Below are 22,358 nucleotides of genomic sequence, written 5' to 3' on the forward strand. Positions count from 1 at the left end.
GTCCATTTTCTGCTGTTTTAACAGAACATCCAGGAAAGATTTATTCGGCTCTTTTGGAGAAAGAAGTTCAGCACCTTGGCACCTGCTCCTGGGATAGTTACGCTGTCCAGTGTGGAAAGGAACAGAAAGAGAGGGAAGTTGGGGAGATGGCATGTGTACAAGGTGTTAAACTGGTTCTCCTAGTCAGAAACTAACTGTGCTAACACACCCTCTCCGCCCACCTGACAGCACCTTCAGAGATCACCTCTTGTTTTGTTTTGCTTTGTTTTGTTTGAGGCTGGGTCTTGCTGTGTAGCCTCCATTAGCTTTAAACTTAGTAGAGCCAATTTTGTCGTTGAACTCAAGGTAGTCTTTCTGTCCAGCCTAGGATTATTACTATTTGGGGATTAGGTTTCTATCATAAAACCTATGGTGTGGGGAGCTGGGCATGGTGGATCACACTTGTTTGGGATTTTAAATACTTGTGTCATGTGTGTGAGTGCCTGGATGTACACCACATGCATGCAATACTCTGTGAGGCCAAAAGAGCCTCAGATCTCTGTGGAACTGGAGTTATAGGTGGGGTTCTTAGAGCTGCCATGTGGGTACTGAGAACTGAACTCAAGAACTTGAGTCCTTTGCAAGAGCAGCAAGACCTCTTGTAATTCTGTTGTTTAGGAAGTAGAGGGAAATCAAAGCCATCTTTGCTAGCGTAATGAGAATGAGGCCAACCTGGGCTACATGACACCTTGTCTCAGAAAGGCTGGAATCAAGCAAAACAAAACACAAAAAAATTGGAGGGCAGAGTCAAACTGTAGTAGATAGCACAGATAAAAGTTTGAAATTTCTGGTCTGGAGAGTGTAGAGGGGGCAGTTAGAAGGATACAGATGTGTAAATAAAAAGCTTATTAAATTGTTGGAAGTTGGATTTATGAAATTCTAAAGTTTCAAAGAAGAAATAACTGAAACTAGTAGGAAATCTGAGAGTCCAGTGCTCCTTGGATGCCTTTGGTAGAAGAATGTGAGGATGAAGATTAGGAGATTATTGCTGAGTAGGCCAGGGATGCAGCTGCAGGGTACAGGCTCACCTTGTGTTGTGAAGCCTTTTATACTGTGAGAAGGAGAAAAGAACCACGTCTAGATAGAAGGCTACAGGATTCTGTGAGTCAAAGCCAGTCTGGGTCTGTTTATCCTTCTGCTGCAGCCTCTTGCATACTAGGGGTTGGCTTTTAGATTTCTTTCTGATGATACTAAGGACTGAACCTGGGGTTTTGTGCATATTTCACCCCTCAGCGCTAGATTTGATGTGTGTGTGCGTGGGGAATCTTATGTAACCTAGGTTGACCTCAGATTGACTTTAAGCTGAAGATAACCCTGAATCCCTGATCTTTCAAAGCTTCATCTTGCAGGAACAGGGGTTATGGGAGTTTACCACCAGCTTTGTGTGTTTTTTGTTTGTTTTCAATTTGAGATTATGTCTTGCCATGTACTCCTGGCTGGCCTGGAGCTTAATCTATAAAACAGGCTGGCCTCATACTTGAAGGCTCCATTTGTCTCTGCCTGAATTTTGGTTTTAAATGAAAAAGTAAAAAGACTTTCAAACATTGGCTAAATAATAAAGACTATATGAGGAAGAACATTGCTTCTGTCCACTCTTGTCAGCTTTAATAGTTTGACATTTGTCTTTCTGTATATAAGAAAAATAAAAAGTTGAGGAATTTTTTAGAAATGATGATAATGTTCAGAGAGCATTGTTTATAATAATGTAAATGGACCTTCAAGTCAATATATAAACATACAGTCTCTATATATACATATACATATGTATATATATATAATATTTTATAATATTCTGTGGTCAATTGATAGCCTTTAAAAACATTACAGAGTATGTACAGAATATATACAGCAAAAAAAAAAAAAAAAATCTGTTGTGTAACTTGTTCTAAGGCTGTATTTTAGCAGGGTGTGGTGTAGTTTTGCCTTTTTTTTCTGAGGCATGGTCTCATGTAGCCAAGGCTGGCCACAGACTGTGATGCCTTTAATCCCAGGACTTGGGAGGCTGGATCTCTGAGTTGGGAGGCCAGTCTGATCTACATACTGAGTTCCAGGCCAGCCAGGGTTTTGTAGAGAGACAATGAAGCCTGCTCTGGCAGGTCTAAACGTTGCAAACATGGAGATAGGTTTTTTCCTTTTCCTCCTTTTTTTCTGCTTTGCCAAAAGCTGTTAAATTACATTGCTAAAGCTAGCCCTCGAGGTCTAGTCCCTCTTTTGGCCACTGACTCATTCCTGCGACAAAACACCAAGGTCATTATTTGGCTAACCTGTCCAATCAGGACTTACGAACTCACCCTAACACAGACTACTTTTTCCCCTTACCAACCCACTCCTGCTGAAACACTGATTCAGAGGCAGCCTCCTCCTCTGATTGCCCCTCCATGGTAATAAGCTTGGTGTCTAGGTGTGTTCTGTACTGATTCCTGTTCAACCTTCCCTACAGACCCTGTCTCGGACAAACAACCAACAAAACAGAGGCTATATTTGAAATACTTTACTTGAGGTATAACTTACACTCCCAGAAAAGTTTGTAAAACATCTCGGTGAGTTTTTATAAAGTCAACACATGAGTATCTGTGCCGAGAAGTAGAACAGTGGCAAGGAGCCCTGGATCTCTGCTGGCACCTCTTGTCAGCCATAGCCTCTTCCTTCCATTTTTGTCCTTTTTCCTGAGGCAGGGTCTCATGTAGCCCAGGCTGACCTCAGACTCACTATGCTGCCAAGGGGGACCTCAAACTGATCTTCTGGATTTAGGGATGACAAGCATGTGCCTTGTGCTTGTCTTACTTGTTTATGCCTTTCTGAGAATGGCAGCATCTGTGTGAGTTAGAATCATTCCAGCATTGACAGCACCGTCACTGACAGTCAAGTGTGCAGAATTACTTTTAGGGAAGAGCGAATGACTTGCATGTCCTAAGTGACCAAGAGTGTGGGGCAGCGCATGAAGTAGCAGCACTTGGAGAGACAGAAGAGAATCACAAGTTCAGAGCCAGAGTTGGAGAGAGCTCAGCTGGGAGGTACACTTGCTGCTTTCCACAGGACTGAGTTCAGTTTCCTGCACCCATGTTGGGAGGCTGAACAACTAGGCTATAGAAATACACCTCCAGGGGATTTGGTGCCATCTTCAGGCCTCCAGGCTTCCACATGCATCTGGCAGAGTTGCATACAGAGCAGAAAGATTAAAAAAAAAAAAAAAGAAAAAAGAAAAAAAGAATCAATGGGGGGTCATTCCTTTGCTACATAATCTGTTTTGAGGGCTTTGTTTTGTTTTAAGGGAGAAATTGGCAGGAAGCAACATTGATACTTTTAAAGTAATAGTGAGCCTAAGGGTTTCAGAGCAGTCTGTAGAAACAGCAGTATTCCAGTGGCTAGCCAGCTTTCCATTTAACAATGAGCACTGCCTAGGAAAACTCCATGGTGAGTGACTGTTGAATATGTGCAGTTGGGATGTTCCCTAGAGCACAGAGGAGGTCATTAAGTCACTTATACTGCCCATTTTGATTTGGCATGACATTTTTCAGTCTCTATAGTTGAATGAATAAGTATTTCATATTTTTTTCTTATCTCTGTACATCCTATTGGTTCTGATTTTCTTGAGAACCCTGACCAATGTAGTGTTAAAAATAAATCTGTCTGGGTTTGATGGCACACACCTATAAACTGAACTCCAGAAGCAGAGGCAGGGTCAGAAATACAAAGTCACTTAAGTTAAAGCCAGCTTGGATTATGACAGACCCAGCCTGAAAAAAAGTGCAGGCAATAAAAAACAAAACAAACAAGCAAATCCAAGAAAACCCAGGGCTGGGAGGTAGGTCAGTTGGTAAACACAGGGACCTGAATTTAACCCCCAGAACCCAACTGAAAAACTGAGTGTGGATAATGAATGCTTGTAATCCAAGCACTGGGAGCAGGGATAGGCAGATCCCTGGGGCTTGCTAGCCAGTCACATATACCCTGCTCAGGCACCTTCCAGGCCAAGGACTGACCTGGTGTTGAAAGAAAAGTGTGTGTTGAGGAGATGGCCCCTGAAACTGTCCTGTGGTACCCCATAAGTAGGTGGTCACATATATACATAAACAGGTTTTCTATTATAATTAACACTTAGAAGCAATTGAGATATCTTAGATGAATAAATAATAAACCATGGCACTTTTAGAGAACGGAATATTCAGCACAAAAGAAATTAGCTTTTCAACCTGAAAAGCTGTGGGTGGATGAAGCTTAAGTGTCATACTGGTGAAAGGACCCAGGCTGAAAAGCTGCATTCTGTAGGATTCCTGAGACCATGAGGCAGATCTGTAGGAAACGCATGAAATTAGCTGGGGTGGAGAAAAGGTAGAGGGTAGAGGATAGGGGGAGTGGAGGTGGGGAAAGAGAGGGTTGTGGCTAGGGGGATTTCTGAGTTCAAGACCAGCCTGGCCTACAAGAGAGAGTTCCAGGACAGCCAGGGCTATACAGAGAAACCTTGTCTCAAAAAAATGGGGAAAAAAAAAAAAAAAAAGTTTGCCTGTTTGTACTGAGACAGTGTCTTGCTGAGTAGTTTAGGCTGGCTGGAAGCTCTCAGTTCTTCCTGTGCCTTAGAAGTGTTGGAATTACAGGTGTGACTGCACATAACTTTATGAAGTTAATGATGGTAGGATGCTGTTATTTGTCTTATTTGCTGACAGTATATTCTTATGTAGGCCATGGTGCTCATGGGCTGATCCCTCTGCCTCAGCCTCCTCAGTGCCAGCACACTCAGGAATGTTTTGTTTTGTTTTTATGACAAGATTTCTTGTAGTTTAGGGTGGCTTTGAACAACTGATTCTCCTGCCTTTTTGTTCAAATGCTGAGATTATATGTGAGGTTCACCACATCTGACTGCTTTATTTAAAAAAAAAAATCACTCATTTCTGTTTTGACAGTTTTGAGTCTTTATTTCTTAAATTCCCATTGACTCAAAAAAGATTTTGTTCATATAACTTACATAGAACAAGGTGATGTTACAATGTATCTGATCTAAGGTCTAGTCACGGGCATTTTTATACAGTAATGAAGGCATGAATGTTCTGGTTAGTGTTGGACATGCTGCATGATTTCACATTATAGCGTGTCATGCCTATGTTGTTGTTATTATCATTGTTTTATTTATTTATTTTATTTTATTTTGAGACACAGTCTCTTTGTAGCTCTAGCTATTCTGGAACTATGTGGGCCAGGCTGGCCTAAAACTTGTCAGAGTTTGCTTGCCTTTGATTTCTGAGTGCTGGGATTATATGTGTGCGCTACCATGTAAACAAGCTGAGAATGTGTACATTTTTTTTTCTCTAATTTGCACTCTTAAGTTTTGTATTTTAAGCTTACTTTGTGAGACATGTAGACATAGAGGTTGTAAATGAAAATGATCTCAGTACTCAGTTGAAAATTGTTTATGCCACACTCAGTATTTGCATGAAATTTTCAGTGTGCTCTATGGACCATGTGCTGCTCTGGACGCCTGAAGTACTGGACCTGCAGGTTGGGAAGACTCAGCCATCTCCATGCTGGGCTGGATTAAGTGCCTGATGAGGATGTGGTTTCAGCGAGTTGGGGTCAGCATGCAGTCGGTGAGTGGTCACACCCCATCCTAAAATCCAGAAATTTAGATGTTCTGAGGCTTTTCTGAGAAAATGATAGAACCTTTAACAACATTTAAGTTTGTTTGTATGCTGTGATTTGGTTACTGTTTAAATCCCAGAGGTGGGTCTATTCCCTGTACAGTGAGGCGTTGACTTCTTAGGTTATGTTTAAAACTTAAAACTGTAGTTACATGATCTGAAGAAGAGTGCATTCACTAGTGAAGAAACGCTTCAATAGAGAGAGAAATCATTAACTGTCTGTCTCACAATCTGTAACTTTGAATGTTTTTGAATACTAGATATTATAGATAATGATAAAGCATATTTTCTAAAATGTAACAATAGAGAGAAAATTTAGCCTATTATATAATTCGATGCCATAGATTTTTACTTATTTTTTATTTTTAGTTTTGTAAGACAGTATTTCTTTGTGTAACCCTGAATGTCCTGGAACTTACGCTATAGACCAGGCTGTCCTTGAACTCAGAGTTCCATCTGCCTCTGTCTCCTCTCCCGAGTGCTGGCATTAAAGGTATGGTGATTTTTATTTATTTTGGAGATTATGATTTTATTAATTTTTAAAAATATATTCAAGATTCCAGTATGTCCCAGGCTGTCTTGTAAGTGAATATATAGGCTACACTGGTTTCAAACTCAGAGATTTTCATCCCTAAACTAGGAACAAGAATACTTGCCAGTATAGTTAACCATGGATTAGATGGCAGTGTCTGTCTGGATAGGGGCGTCAAGGGAATAAAAAGGGACAGACTCACATACAATGAAACTGGGATCAGTGGTTAACATGCATTGTGTATGTTTCATGCAAGTTTCAAGAACTTGGCATGAAATGGACTTGATAATACGCGTAACGTGACCTAGAAGCCCAAACTGGCCTTCTTTACCTGTTTTATCTGCTTCCCAATTGTTAAAAAACGGATGGAACTCAGGTCATCAGGCTTGGCACCAAGGGTTTTTCCCTGCTGAGCCATCTTTCTGGCTGGAGTCTGTTGTTTGTGTGCATTCATTTGCTACATTGGACACTGGACCTAGGGCCTGGTACATGCTAGGCATGGCTCAACCTCTGACCTATCTTCATCTCCCAGGTCCCCCTTTAAAAACATGGTGTGCATGTGTTTGTGTGTGGTGGATGATACTAAGGCACATGTTAGAAGTTAAAGGGTAACTTAGCGGATCTGTTCTCTCCTTCCACCTCTGTGTGGGTTTCAGGGATCAAATTCAAGTAGCCAATCTTGGGCAAGCCCCATTAACTGTTGAGTCATTGCATTTAACTATCCCTTTAAAACAAAACAAAACAAAACAAAACAAAACAAAACAAAACAAAACAAAACAGAGTGTTATAAAATACTGTCTCACAAAGTTGCTCAGTGTGGTTTTAAACATGTAACTGTAGTCCCTCAGTCTCGAGTAATGGGGATTACATGCCATTTCCCTCTGTGTTTTACAGTAGACAGTAACAATGCTGCAACCAGTACTCAGTGCCCAAGGCTTTTACATTCAGACCACTCCTCCTTACAGAGGAGAGGCTGAGCTTCTCAGCTCGGCTGCCTCGTCCACTTACCCAAGGCAGAGACCAGGTCTGAGTCCACAGTCCTGCCTCTTTCTAGTGTATTTTGGTACTTCTAAAAGAAGGGGAAGAAACCCTTATGAGTACCTTAGCTCATTTAATACTCATAGACTCATGAAATAATAGTATCTACTTTATAGATGAGAAAGTAGAAGTGTAAGGAATAATGATTTGTTTATAGACAATATATTGGCAGATCCTGCTTTTAAAGCCAAGGCTTAATGCTGTGCTAGGCTGTGCTGTATCTGTCTTTTCACTGCCTTCTGCCTCGTTTCCCCCTCTTTTTTTTAAACAGTGCCCTACTCTATAACTCTTGATGTCCTGGAACTATGTAGACCAGGCTAGCCTACAATTTACAGAGATCTACTGACCAGGCCAGCCCAGTCAACAGGTTCTCCAGCAAAGGAGTGAGGATTAAAAAGAAAAAAAGACGATTAGATAACATTGTAGCATGATCCCAGCCAGAAGGCGGCATTATTTTTTCCCAATTTGCTTTTATACCATTTTAATTACATGTAAGTATTTAGGTCAGTTCTAGGTTGAGGAACTAGCAATACAATAAATGCAAATAGTCAAGGAACAAGCAAGGCAATAAACAATGTCCCGTGATCACTCCTGTGACTTTTTAAAGGGCTTATCAGGATGACCAAAATACCTGAGCCTATTTCCCTGTCCTAGCCCAAAGTCATATTCATGCTACTTCTTTTTTCTTGCCTAAGATTTAGATTCCTGACTGAAATTACTTCCCTGTTTTAGCCTAAAATTAGATTCCTGCCTGAACTTACTTCCCTGTCATGGCCCAATGTCAGATTCCTGCCTAAAGCCCATTTCCTTTTCCTTGGCCAATGTCAGATTCCTGCCAAGTGGCCCCAAAAGCTTTCCACAGTCTACCTCTTGACTGGGATTAAAAAGTGTGGCTCATAATGCCTGGCTCAACATTTTTTTTTTTTTTTTTTTGGTAATATTTTGTTTTGTGTGTTTGTATATTTTGCCTGCATATATGTGCCTGCATATGAATCACTTTGTGCTTGGTGCCAAAGAGATCAGAAGAGGGTACCAGATCCCCTGGAAGTGGAATTAGAGACCATTGTTAGTGAGCCTCCATGTAAGGGATGGGAATTCAACCCAGGTGCCTGGGAGAACAGCTAGCACTTTTAACTGCTGAACCATCTTTCCCCAACGAGTACATTTAAATTAGAGGACAACCCTAATTGGAGAAAGGAAAGGAAAGAGACAGACAGACAGGTCCCAGTCAGTTCTCTTCGTCCACAGTGTGGGTTCTAGTATTGAACTCAGGTCACAGGTTGAGCTACAGTTTTTATGGGCTGAGCCATCTCACTAGCCACACGTCCAACATTTGTTTGTACTTAAAACATCTTCATGATGTTTGAATTCTTTCTCCATCCTATATGGTTGTCCATATGGAAAAAATTTCAAAATTTATGTTTATATTTAGACTTTTTTGAGACAGTCTTGTATGTGTCCCATACTGGGCATGAACTTAAGATACCCCTGTCTCAGTCTCCAGAGTATTAGAATGTGAAACATCAGTCATTTGAATATGACTGGAACTGGTCCCAGCAATTTATATTTGAAAAATTACAGGCAGTATGTGAATTGTATTAGCAGTCTATTCACACACCTCAATTATTCCTCTGTTGCCACCTTGTGCTTTGGAAGAAGAGTGTAAGCCATTGTGTGGCTGGGAGAACGGAGAGAAACTACTCTTTGGTTAGGGATTCTACTAATGTATGTGGTGTGTATCTGGGTGGTCGCATACCAGCATGTTTTTAAGATTTTTTTCATGGGTCTTTGGAACTAGGAATTTGCATTTGTTGAATCTTCTTAAAAACTGTAATTAATGGTTTGTATTCTCCCATCTCCCCCAGTGTTACATGCACATGTTAACTTACAAATAATTTTAGGGATATGAGACTGAAACTGTATCATATACATTGAAGAAAATATTAGAATGAAGCTTATTGTTTGACTAAATTTTTTTCAAATAATAATATAGTTTCTAATATTGAGCAGGGCCAGATGACAGCTTCAAACATCAACACTTCTACAATAGCATTTCACCACACAAAAGAAAACAAATTGTCTTTCCTTGCTATCATCACTTTCAAACCCTGTTGCTAAATGTTGTGGATTGTCATTCCTAGACACAGGCATGCACAAGTACAGACATTGTTGATTATTTATAAGCAGTTTTTGTAGATAATGCAATGTATAGTTTCTCTCAGAAGTTAATTGAATGTCTTATTAATTAGATCAAATATTCTAGTAATGACAGTTTTCTCTCTGCCTACTCTTTCATCTGAGAAAAATTTGATGGCAGTTTCTTTTTAGAGAGTCTGCCCTTCTCCAAACTAGTATACTGAGAAGTACAGTTCAGCCACAAGTCAGGGTAGGAGGTACACTCAGTTCACGAAGCCTCCCCGGGCACAGCCTGTGACTTTTCAGTACCATGTGTTCACTGTTTCTTCTGAGCCATTTACAGTTTCTCCCCACTGTGAGGGCTGGATTTAAAAAGGGGTGGGGAGGAGAAAGAATCAAGTGTCAGGATCTCACATTAGACTTCCTGGAAGTTAGCTGTTTCCTTGCATTTTTTTTTACCGTCTTGTGGAGGCTGTGACTTCTTTCTAAATAAATACTCCAGTCATTACATAGTCTTTTGCTTTGTATTACTGTTTTTATACTAAGTACTGGGTAGTTAGTTCACCAGGATCAGAAGAACAACATTATGTTAGTTTACTGTGTATGCTTAAAAACATAATGACACAAAGCAGTCTGTTCTAACTTTGTAGGCAAGGCCTAAACAGTTTACTTATTCCTTATAATTAAAAGCTGAACCCCTGGCCACTTCCCTTCCTGAGAGCACCTGGCATTCTTTCCTGCTGATGTTAAACACATGGGAAGATGCTAGTGAGGGTTTCGGGAATCTGGCAGAAGTATTGGCCCTGACCTGAGCAGGTCCTTTCCAAGGTTTTCTTTATGATCTTTCTTCCTCCATGGACTGGAATTTGCTTCCTAGAGAGGTGGAGGTTCCCTTCAGACTAGGTAATTGTTACATTATGATGCATAGATAGCATTCCACTTTTCTTGCATCACAGTAGAACTTTGGCTTGTGACTAAATGGGAGATTGGAAAAGAAATGATTGAGTGCTGTAGTTACCTTTGCCCTATGGGTTTTATTTTAAAAGATCAAGATCTATTAAAATGTATAAGGTAAAAAGCTTAAGGATAGTGTTCTATATTGACTTTCTGATATCCTTTCTTGGCTGGTGAGTCTTTTTGTTGCTCTGACCTGTGAGAACCATTTCTCTGTTGGATGTTCTTCCATCATGTAATGAAGACTGCTGATGGTCCTATATAATCGTTGGTGCTATCGATACTTTCTGTAAACTGGGGTAACTTTGTCTTCAAGTTCTTTTTGTAACTTCATTTACATTTTAATATTGAATCTATTTGCTGACCCAAGTTTTCAAATTGTGCTCTCAGTTTTATTTACTTACAAAGATTTCTCTCTCTCTCTCTCTCTCTCTCTCTCTCTCTCTCTCTTTTTGTTTTTTCGAGACAGGGTTTCTCTGTGTAGCCCTGGCTGTCCTGGAACTCACTCTGTAGACCAGGCTGGCCTCGAACTCAGAAATCCGCCTGCCTCTGCCTCCCAAGTGCCAGGATTAAAGGCGTGCGTCACCACTGCTCGGCCATTTTTTTTCTTTTTAAGAAGGAAAACAACAACTAAAAGGTTTTGTTGGCTGCCATAGAATTTTCTGGAATTCTTCCAGATAAAAGTCAGTAAAATCAGGAGCATAGTTGATAGAAAAACTTTTAAAAGGTTGAGGCAGATGCCTGAGGTGAGGTGGGTACCACATGTATCCCCACAAACTTTACTCTGACTCATACATAATAGTATTCTAAATTGGATTCAGTTACTAAAATTTGAGAATTTAAAGCTATTTCTACGGTTGTTTTCTATATACTCTATATGCTTTGAGAATGGTATATGGTCTAGTTTTGGTAAGTAAATGGGAACTAACTGTTGGACATAAAGTCTCCATTAGGTTAATTAGTATTCACAATTACATTAATATAGTAGCATAATTTTATTCTTTAAATTAGAATTTTGGCTGCCTTTAAATAGGGAACTATGTCCATATTTTTATCTGACTAGTATTTATTTAGTATTAAGAGATAATTGAAGATGAAAATTTGAATTATGATTTTTTTTCTTTCAAAACTGCTCTTTACCTCTCTGTCTAGGCTTTCAGATATAGCATTCAACATGGGTAGATTTTCTGTGTTAGAAGGGTACTATTTCAGCTGAGGTCTTCAGTAACCTAACAAACATTTATTTGCCCGGGCTGTGTTGTGAATTTTTAGGAATCATCTAGTGCACTGTGTATTATCTCACTGGGGGGTTCCTCAGTGTGGCAACTCCTAAGGCACATAGCATTTTATAAGATTTAAAGACAGGCCCTTTAAGTGGAACAAGTGGGACTGGATTTATCCCACAAATGCTGGGGCAGTCACCTGTGTGTAGTAAAAAATAATATTCATGACACAAAACCACTCCTTAAGCTTCATATGGATTTTAGATTTAATTTGAAAGATTACCTTAGTCAAAGTGGCTCATATTTCCAAATTCTTATGATTTTAAAATTCTAAAATTGAAAACATGGTAGAGTAGGTACAGGGCATTTCTTGTGTAGAATCATAAGAAAATAGTTTGTACTCCCCAATACAATATTATTTTAAGATTGCTAGAGGATATTGGCGTTGCTGAGATGGCTTGCTACGCAAACCTGAGTTTGATACCCAGAACTCAGTGAAGGTGGCAAGAGAGAATAGAAGACTCCCTTTCTGACCTCTATATGTAAGCCAGCGTGCACGTGCGCACACACACACACACACACACAAAATATGCTAGATACTAGTCTATATTTTTACATAATATCTTATAGGAAGGTATTTTTTGCTGTAATACCAACTGTCTGTCCATCCGTTAACATTTTGGAATTGAAAAATAGTAGCTTATTTCCTAGGACATTCTGAACATTCTGAAACTGATGTTAGCATTCACTCAGTAGGCCCATGTGCTAACGATTTGAGAAATTTGTAATTGTTTGGTTTTTTCCCTGTTTCCTTAGGCACTGTGGTCTGGAAAACCATATGGTTCATCTCGAAGTATCGTAAGGAAAATTGGTACCAACTTATCTCTGATTCAGTGTCCAAGAGTTCAATTTCAGGTACTGGGTTTTGTGCTTTTCATGTTTTCGTGGTGTAATATGTGCCTTAGAAATGGGACTAGGCACAGTGTGTTCAGAAATGCTGAATTGTTTCTGAGGCTTTCTCCTGTTAATAACACTGAAACAGAGAGGATTAACAGTCAAGGCCGTTCTAATTTTAGTTACTCTGAAGTGATTATTCCAGATACTCAACTTTTATCCTCCCTGAAATACCTAGGGGAAGCTTGGGGAGCCTGTGACAAGACAATTGGTAATTCCCATGTGACCTCGAGCCAGTTTGGCTGCTTCATCAGCTATTCTGATCCTAAAGACATGTTCTTTTGTTATTGTGTTGTTTTGTGGTGGTTAGGGTTGACCTTAGGGCCTTAGGTTGTGCTAGGCAAATATTCTAACATTTAGCTGTACCTCTTACACTTAAAGATGTTTCTTGGGGAGAGCAAGATGCAAAGCATGAGGAGTTTGGCCCTGGTACCCACATGGTGAAAGGAGAAAAGTGACTCTTTAAAGTTGTCCTCTGATTCGCACACTCACAGTAACGGACACACACACACACACTGTAAATAAGTAATTAAATAATTGTAAAAAATAAGAGAGTTTCCTTTCTGGCAGTAATCCTGTCAGTTTGTGACTGTGAAGGGCTAGGTAAAGAACTGTGAAGGTTTTGTTTTTATGAACTTCTGAGTTGTATGGAATGAAAGCAGGAAGAGCTGGGATACACTTGGATCCCAGCACCTTAGAGGCTGAGGCAGGGTCAGGAGTCTCAGGCTCACTCCAGCCACATAATGAATGATACATTGTTTCCATAACAAAGAAGGAAATAAATACCCTGCAGTTGCAAGTGTGCATTTTTATATCTTAAATTTAAGAAAACATACTTGTAGGTGATCACAAATACTAATAGGTAATTTACAATAACCTGGATAGGAGGAGTTGATCATCTTCTGCAACTCATAGGCCTCTGGGTAATTCAGTCTCGACAATTCTTTGGGTAGTTTTGTTTTGGACAGTTTTCTTGAATTTTCAAAAGTGGTGTTTGGAATTGGAATAGTTATGTAACTATGAAAGTAATGATTTACATTTCCACTACAGGGAACCCACACATCTGGAAGCAAAATACCCACATAAAGAAAATAGCCCATTTTTCCTTAACAAATAAACTTGAAGTTTATGCTTTTTGCTAGGTGCTGATATTTTCCTAGAGAGATATTAAACAAGCAAATACGTTAATGAGCACAGGGTTAGGGTTAGAACTACAATCAGGAATGTCTGGGGGGGGCATGTCTATGGAGCATACATAAACTTTCAGTATTTAAGTCATGTTAGGTATTACAAGTAATTTAGAGATTACTGGGTAAAGTCTGTGGGTGGGAGTGGACATGTTATATGTAAATGCATAAGCCATTTTAGAGCAAGTGGCCCAGGCTTGATGTGGTTTTTGGTATGTATATGGATACTAAACAATTTGTTGAAGTCCATTTCCTCAGGGTAGTTTATGAATACTGTAAATTAGCCAAGAATATTGTGATAAGATTCTAATACTACTGAGTTTTGGGTTACTGTTTTTTAATTTCTTAAAGACTTTAAAACTGTAGCTCCTGCTCTCCATTTTCTGTGTTTTCACTCTAATCTGTTCTGCTAACAGTAGCTTTAACAGGACAGGACCTTCCTACAATTAACAGTAAGTCCTTTGTTTTCAGACATCCTGTCTCAGCTTGTGCATGCTCCTGGTCATCCATGAATGCCCATGGCAGTGATAACCGTGCTTGAAGACCTGGGCCTTGCTTTCCCTTGCCAGCATGCACTTCACCTTGGACTTGTACTTTGCTTGACTTGTCCTAGAGTCTGCCTTTGCCATTTCCTGATTACATCACTCAGGGAATGTTCTTTTCAAGTCGTAGGTGAATCACCTTTTAAGAAGTTCCTTTGGGTTCCTTTTCCTTTGCCTCTTAATTGAATTGGACTTAAGTGGGGGAACAGCTTGTGTAGTAGATATATATCTTGACAACTGTGTTGCCATTTCATCTCAATGGTCTTGTGTCACCTGATCATATACATGGTATGGTTTTGTAACATAATTAATATTTAGATAAAGCTGTAAAATAGCACCTAGAAGGTGTTATATTTTTGATTTTCTGCTTCTACACTTTTGTTTTGCCCTGCTTTTTGTTTCTCTGTGTAACAGCCCTGGCTGTCTTGGAACTCATTCTGCAGACCAGGCTGCTCTTGAACTCAGAGTTCTGCTTGCCTCTGCCTTTCAAATGCTGGGATAAAAGGAGTGTACCACCACCATCACCTTGCAAAAGACTTACATATTTTTATTGTATGTATATGGGTGTTTTGCGTGCACCAGTGTACCCCAGAGGCCTGCACCTGTGTACCCCAGAGGCCAGTACCTGTGTACCACAGAGACCTGCACCTGTGTACCACAGAGGCTACCATAGGCATCCAGTCCCCTGGAACCAGAGATACAGATGGTTATGAACTACCATGGAATGCTTGGGAATTAAACCCATGTCCTCAGGAAGAACGTCCAGTGCTCTACCTCTGAGCTATTGCTCCAACCACTTTTACACTTTTAAAATTCTATTTATTCATTTGTTTGTGTGCATGCACCATGCATGTTCCCTGGAAAACATGTGGAGGTCAGAGGACAACTTTCAGAAGTCATTTCCACAATATGAGTGAGTCCCAGGGTTTAAATTCAGATGTAAAATTAAAAACAGTGTTTGATCCATAATTATTGTCATTTATAAAACCTGGAAAATTAGATTTGAGTCCTTAAATGTAGGCCGTGCCCCCCCCCCCCCCCATTATTTGAAATAAGGTCTGACTGTATAGCCAAGACTGGACCTGAGGCCCTTTACCTCCCTACTGTTGGGTTGCAATGTCAGAGCAGGCATGCACCACCATGCCCTGAAATGAGTCTGCGTTACTACCCTCGTTTATTTTTGTTTCTGAGGTAATGTCCCATTTCGTAGACTGCCCTCTGATGTTGTATGTAATTGAGTGGACCCTGACTTTCTGACCCTCTTACTTCCACCTTCACCATGCTCTGTTGATGCTGTGCTAGGGACCAGGCCCAGAGTTCCTGCTGCTAGGCAAGCACAGCCTGGTAAGAAGTTAAGCAGGTATGAGACAGATTCTGCTTTTGAAATGAAGACATTATACTCTTCATTAAGAATTACAGAATTTTTAGCTTTCCTCCAAAATAAAGTGCTGCTAAAGACAGACTCCCAGAATCTGATGTATGGAGCCTCGAGTTTACAGGAAGATAGTCTGAATGCTGGACAAGTTCCCCAGTGTAACATGTCTGATGAATGTGTTAGTACGTATCTCTAGCTTTTTTTGCTTCTTTTTCTTCAATTCACAAGTGAGTTCTTGTGTTTGTTTCTTTAATTATTTCTTCTCTTCCTGTACTGGGACTGAACTTAGGTATTTGTATGCTTGGCAAGAGGTCTACACCTGAGCTGGCTCCACACCCTCCAAAGAAGTCTACACCTGAGCTGGCTCCACACCCTCCAGAGTTCACTTTTAGGAATTAATTGGGAAACTATATGTGCAGATTGTTAGTCATTGTCCTTCTGACTCTGACACATATGAAATGTAGCCTAAGTTAATACAATTAAATTGTTTTCTCCCTCAGGTACATTTTAGTATACGCTTTGGTATTTCTTTCAAGATAGTGTTCCTTCATATGTTTAAGTTTAGCTAGAGAATTTTGCTCCTCGGCTCTTTGTTTTTTTTAATAGTGTTAAAACTTTAGTACCTTGTTATTTAATATTCAAGTAAAAGTGGAGATTTAAGGCATTTAAAACATTCTCTCAACCTTATCATTGTAACAACATAGCATATAGTGTAACACAACAAGTTGCTTTCTTTATTGCTGTGGCCAAATACCTAAACAAGTAACTTAAGGAAGAAAAGGTATATTTTTGCTCACAGATGGGGCAGTCGGTCCTGTTGGGGAAGACATGGTGGTGGGAGGTCAGGTGATTGGCCCATAGTCTGCAATCAGAAAGCAGAGAAAAACTTGTTGGCACTCATTCAGCTTCCCTCTTCCCATGTTTAGGTTAAGTCTTCCCTCCTCAGACCAAGAAATATGTCTTCTGGTTCTTGTTTGTTTTAAGACAGGACCACACTGTGTATTCCTGGAAGACTTGAAACTGACTTTGTACACCAGGTTGGCCTTGAATTTCCTGAGATCCGCCTGCTTCTGCCTCCTGAGTATTCTAAGTGATCTTAAATGCAGTCAGGTTGATAAGAATAGGCACCATCACTGTCACTGGAGTATCATAGTCATTACCTCCAGAGTATTAGCTATCACCACCACTAGTGTCTTTATAATCATTTACCACAGCGGGACTCAACAGTAATAACCATCAGCATTACTAGGGTCTTACAGTCGTTTACCATAGTGAGTGGTGACTTTGTTGACTTTGTGTCCTCCACATTTATTTCAGGAAAACGTGGTATCGTTTTTGTTTGTTTTGGGTGTTAGCACAGTGTCTTAAGCATGCTAGCCAAGTGTCCTGTCACTATGCTACATTCCTAGCCCTAAATCAGTGGTTTTTAATACTTAGAATCTATTTTTTTCTTAAGCTTTTAGATGAATAAAATAAAAGAATCATGATGTAGAAATTGGGTAATGTTAAGTTAAAATCCTGAGGTGGTGAACCAGGGCTCAGTAGCATGGAGGCCTGCCATATAGCTACTGGACCACCCACGAGGTGTGCACCAGCCTGATGGTATCTCTTTGGTTTTTTATTCTATGTTAAATTTTACAGATAAAGGACTTTCTCTCTTTGTAACCTCCAGCTTACCAGCCATGCAACGGAATGGAGTCCCACGCACTCAGGAGAGGATGTGGTGGCATCTTTTGCTGATGTTGGATGGGTAGCCACTGAAGAAGGAGAGTGCTCAACAAGACTCAGGTTAGTTTGGAAGGCTATGGGATTGAGATGCAGTGTCTGCTGTTTTCAAGCATGCATTGGAATACTCTAAGAGCTTGATTTGATGATAGCTTGCCCTGCCCTGCTCTTTTTTTTGGAGTAGTCTTTTGGGTTTATTTTTCAGAATCAGCTAATATTTGTAAAGTTCCCAGGAATGTTCAGCCTAAGTCCTTGTGAACCACAGAATTCCCTTCCATTCAGGTTATATTCTAGTATAAGTAGCCAGAAAGAACTGTCAAAGATGGGTTAGGTAAATAATTATTTCACTGGAATACAGGAATCCATCAGATCATAGAGAATTTGTATTCTTGGAGAATGTTTCTTAAAAATTATATCAAGATGAGTTGGGGTCAGATGAAGGAACAATGAATGTTAGAGCTGTGTCCATTCATTTGAAAGCTTACAAAGAATACTTACTACATAGTCAATCTAAGAAAGTTACTCAGCATATGTTCTTCACTGAGAGTCGGAGATCAGACACAGTCTTTAGGTTTAGGCACACTTGGTGTATTGGAGGTCCTGGGAGAAGTCAGTGTTACTGATATGGCTGGAGAAAGGCCTTGCCTGATGAGAGAAGTTAGCCTGGCTTCTGGAGAAGTTAGTTCCAGAGCTGAGTATTGAGGGGCCAGCCAGGGATAAGCAGATAGAAAGGCTGTTTCTCAGAGTGGAGAACTTGTTTAAAAGTCAGCCTGGGACATCTGAGACTGTTTCAAAATAAAGCCCAAACTGGCTTCTCTTTATATCAAGGAAGAATGATAATTATCTTAGTCAAGGTTACTATTGCTGTCCTGAAACACCATGAATCCAAAGCAAGTTGGGGAGGAAAGGGTTTATTCAGTTTGTGTTCACATTGCTGTTTATCACCAAAGGAAGTCAGGACAGGAACTCACATAGGACAGGAACCTGGAGGCAGGAGCTGATGCAGATGCCATGGAGTGTGCTGCTTAATGGCTTATTCTGTGTGGTTTGTTTTCTTACAGAACCTGGGACCACCAGCGTAGGGATAGCACCACCCACAGTAGGCTGGGCCCTCCCTAGTTAATCTCAATCACTAAGAAAATGCCCTTTCAGCCTGTCTGCTTACAGCCTGATCTTCTGGGATATCAGTTCTTAAAAGGGTCTTCAGACCCTTTTGAAGGTTGAAGGACTGTTTCAACAGGGGGTGTCTGATATCATTGGAAAACAGAGATTTACATTACAATTCATAACAGTAACAAAATTACAGTTATAATGTAGCAACAAAAATAATTTTATGGTTGAGGGTCACTATAACACAAGGAACTGTATTAAAGGGTCACAGCGTTTGGAAGATTGAGAACCACTATGCTGGAGGCGTTTTGTCAGTTATGTTCCCTCCTCTCATGACTCCTGCTGCATCAAGTTGACATGAAACAAACCAGCACAGTAATCATAAAGTCAGGATTTCAGCACATTGTACTTTACTCTGCTCTTCTACCATAGAGTATCTGGGAGCCAAGTGAAGCGGGAAAAACATGAAGAAATCTCACTAGCAGACAGAGCTGGCCTGGTCAAATAGTTTTAAAGAAACATCACAGTTAGCTGTTTTCTGCTTTTTAAACATCTGTTTAAACATCTGTTTTTGTTGTTTCTATATTTGTTAAAATTTCAGTAGGAAGGAAAAGATGGTATTAATCTGTAGGCATGTAGAAATGTAAGCCTTATTTTGTGTATGTACTGTGCTGTGTGGCGAGTACTTCTTCACGTTTGTGAACATATATGCACATATGCAAACATGTGGAGGTCAGAGATCAGGCTCAGTTATTCTTCTAGTACTGCTCTCACTGAAACACCACAGTACACTGCACTGGCTCAGCACACAGGAGAAGGCTGAGGCTTACCTGTCTTCAGTTGCTGGCTAGTGCTGTCTGAAGCTTTATTAACCTGGCCAGCCACGTGTCTGTTCCCTAAGCTGCAGAAGAAACTGGAACCTAAAGTCCTTAATCGGGGCACAGTGTAGTTGTTTCCGCTCTTTAGAGTAGCTCGTGTTAGCTTCCAACTTACTATGTAGTCCAGGCTACTTATTATTGATCTTCATACCAGGAATTATGATTGCTTCCTGTACTCACGAAGAATTCTTCCAGTTTTGAAGTGTTCCCAGTGACTGGCATGTCAGACTTCAGGGAGCAGTGTTTCCAGTGTTCAGACTTTCACAGTGTGGGTATAAGAGAGAAATGACATTAATGATTCCCCTTTCCCTTCAGTTTCTAGGATGTGGTTGGATTATATTGTTCCCATATTTCTTGTTATGTTTAATCAAACACAGGAAATGCTGGTACTAAGGCAAAGCCAGGACCCCACAGAAAGGCTTATACATTCTTGGTTTGATCTTTCCGTTGGTTATAATTAGATTGCCATTTAGAAGATGAAATTTTTTAGGTGAAGAGAAAAGACCCAGAAACAATCAGCAGCCTTTCTGAGCTTCTGTGGTACCTCTTGACAGTGGTGGAGGAGCAGCAGGCTCCGTGGACAGTGACGGAGTGGGGCAGTGCTGGCCCATAGCTGGAGAACACTGACTTGATGATGTCCTGTGAGCAGTGTGTAGGTATCTTCTCAGCTCTCCTTAACAACCTTGTGATGGCCACCTTTATGTTTTCCTTGCAGGGCAGAGGTCAGGTCCAAGCCTCCTCTTGAGGATGACCCTCCTTGCTTTGAGAAGCCCCCAAGCAGGCACATTTCCTTACCAAACTTGTCTCAAGACAAGCCTTCTCCAAAGATGACACTAGCCAGTGAGGAGGCCTTACAGAAGATCTCTGCACTTGAGAATGAGCTTGCTGCCCTTAGAGCTCAGATTGCCAAGATTGTGACCCTGCAGGAGCAACAGAGTCCAAGTGCAGGTATGTGGCCCCTGAATTGGCTTGTTGTGACTGGCCAGTGCAAGCTATTAGTCTTCTCCAGTCTTGCCTAAGACAGCACAAAACCTGATGATGTGTGTGTGACTTTGGTTTGAGAAGAGTAGGGGAAAATGCAGCTAGGCAGCTGCATTTTAAGTGGGCTATTGTGAATGTCTGCTCTATGGGAAGCTTAGATTCCTCCATCTGGCAACCGCTGCTCTCAGACAAGAGGACATAATGTGGCTTTCTGTCTAATGAAAGGAACCGTTGCTGTGTGAACTTGTGAGACGTGCTGTTTACACCTGCACGGCCCGAGGTGAACGTCTGATCCTCCACCTACCTTCCTTTTCTGCTCTAAATCGGGTATCACGGTACTTGTTACCAAGTCCCTGTGCCCTTACTTATGGAAAGTAACAAATGCACACAACAGGTACCTAATAGCCCTTTTGTTCTCTTGTACAGAGTAGAAACCAAAGTCAGGATTTCATCTAATCCTAGTAGTTTCATTGGTGTGGCACGTTTTTTTTCCATGGAGAAGAAACCATGGCCTTGAAATCCTAGCCTGCAAAGTTTCTTGGAAAGTAGTGGTTGTTTTTCCTGTTATTTCACAGTCCTGGAGAGACACTTAAGTGCCCAGTGTCTGAATCATGTTGCTTATGGTTCGATTGGCACTGGGCACTAGAAGGTGAGGGGTCAACTCCGTGATTTGCATAGACACTTGCTTTGTATATGGAGTTCTGGCTTTTTCTTCTGTTAACCTGGAACTGTTTTCTTTACTTCCCTCTGTTGGTAGACTAGGGAAACTACCATAAATAGGAGAGAGAACATTGCACTTTGTTCAGATGTCTTATGGTCTGAATACTTCAAGTAAAACTCTTGGGACATTACTATTTACCCAAGCTCTCATTTGTACAGTTCTGCAGCAGAGACAGCCAACTTTGAGTTAGGCAAAAAGGGTAAATTTTAGGTATTTTATTTCTTTAACACTTAATTACTTTTTTGTTTGAAAATTAAGTGTAATACTGTTTTGTGGGACTAGGTTTTTCTCTGTATCTCTAAGTGACCTGGAATTCATTATGTAGATCAGGTTGGCCTTGAGTTTGGAGTGATCTTTCCGCTTTGGTCTCCCAACTGCTGGGATTATAGGCATGTAAACAGCTAGTATGATGGAGGGTTTCGTGATATTTGTGAGAGTGCTGAATTGTCCAGTAGTATGTATTGAGAACAGATGTGCATGAGTATAGACTGCTTTATGTTTCTCCTAAGAGAGATTATGCTACTCTCCACAAACAGGTGTGTCTAAACTCTTAAAAACATCTGTATTCATTTGCATGGGACTTTTCCATGGGGTGAGTTTGGGTTCAGATTCAGACATTTCTTAGTAATTAAATTGCATTTTTCTTATAGATTCCTTTTAAGGATATTGCTTTTAGGAATACAGAAGTCTGTCACATACTTTTGCCTTTAGAAAGTGATGTTTTCTTGCCTCTTACCAGAAAGATTAACTTTGTTTGTTTCTTCTGTAGGTTGCTTAGATTCTTCCACATCTGTTACTGTAGCACCACCTCCTCCCCCTCCTCCTCCCCCTCCCCCTCTCCCTCCATTGGTGCTCCACCAAAGTACGTCAGCTCTTGATCTGATTAAAGAACGAAGAGAGCAAAGACTCAGTGCCGGGAAGACTTTGGCTAAGGGCCACCCGAAGAAGCCTGACATGCCAAATATGCTAGAGGTCCTTAAAGACATGAACAGTGTGAAGCTGCGGTCAGTCAAGAGGTGAGGCCCTCACCTTTGTTCTTGCTTCTACCTTGGTCTTGTAGAGCCTGAGTACTAGGAGTCTCAGGTTTGTCACATGAGTACTGAACCATTTTCCCTTCCAGAGAGCTCTGCAGCTCTAACAGCCCCTCCACACAGAATAGCCAAGGGCAGGAAACAGCTATGCTTCAGGCAAGCTTCCCAATTCCACCAAGTATCATCCTCGTGTGCCGACTCAATTTATTTATTTATTTATTTATTTTTGTTGTTGTTGTTTTTCCAGACAAGAGTTTTTCTGTGTAGCTCTGCCTGTCCTGGACCTACCTCTGTAGACT

At 40.6% G+C, this 22,358-nt stretch overlaps 1 protein-coding gene across 1 annotated transcript in view; it reads left to right on the forward strand.

Moving 5' to 3' along the window:
• Window positions 1-22,358, forward strand: part of Mtfr1 (mitochondrial fission regulator 1) — a 34,012-nt gene that overhangs the window by 8,277 nt on the left and 3,377 nt on the right. The window contains exons 2-6 of the mRNA XM_034500993.2: window positions 5,480-5,621; window positions 12,372-12,470; window positions 17,286-17,401; window positions 20,042-20,274; window positions 21,798-22,044. Coding sequence (XP_034356884.1) covers window positions 5,556-5,621; window positions 12,372-12,470; window positions 17,286-17,401; window positions 20,042-20,274; window positions 21,798-22,044 — 761 coding nt within the window. The 5' untranslated portion in view covers window positions 5,480-5,555. The remainder of the gene's footprint in view (window positions 1-5,479; window positions 5,622-12,371; window positions 12,471-17,285; window positions 17,402-20,041; window positions 20,275-21,797; window positions 22,045-22,358) is intronic.

The sequence above is a fragment of the Arvicanthis niloticus genome, chromosome 4 (assembly GCF_011762505.2).
Source record: "Arvicanthis niloticus isolate mArvNil1 chromosome 4, mArvNil1.pat.X, whole genome shotgun sequence".
In the NCBI taxonomy this organism is placed as follows: Eukaryota; Metazoa; Chordata; class Mammalia; order Rodentia; family Muridae; genus Arvicanthis; species Arvicanthis niloticus.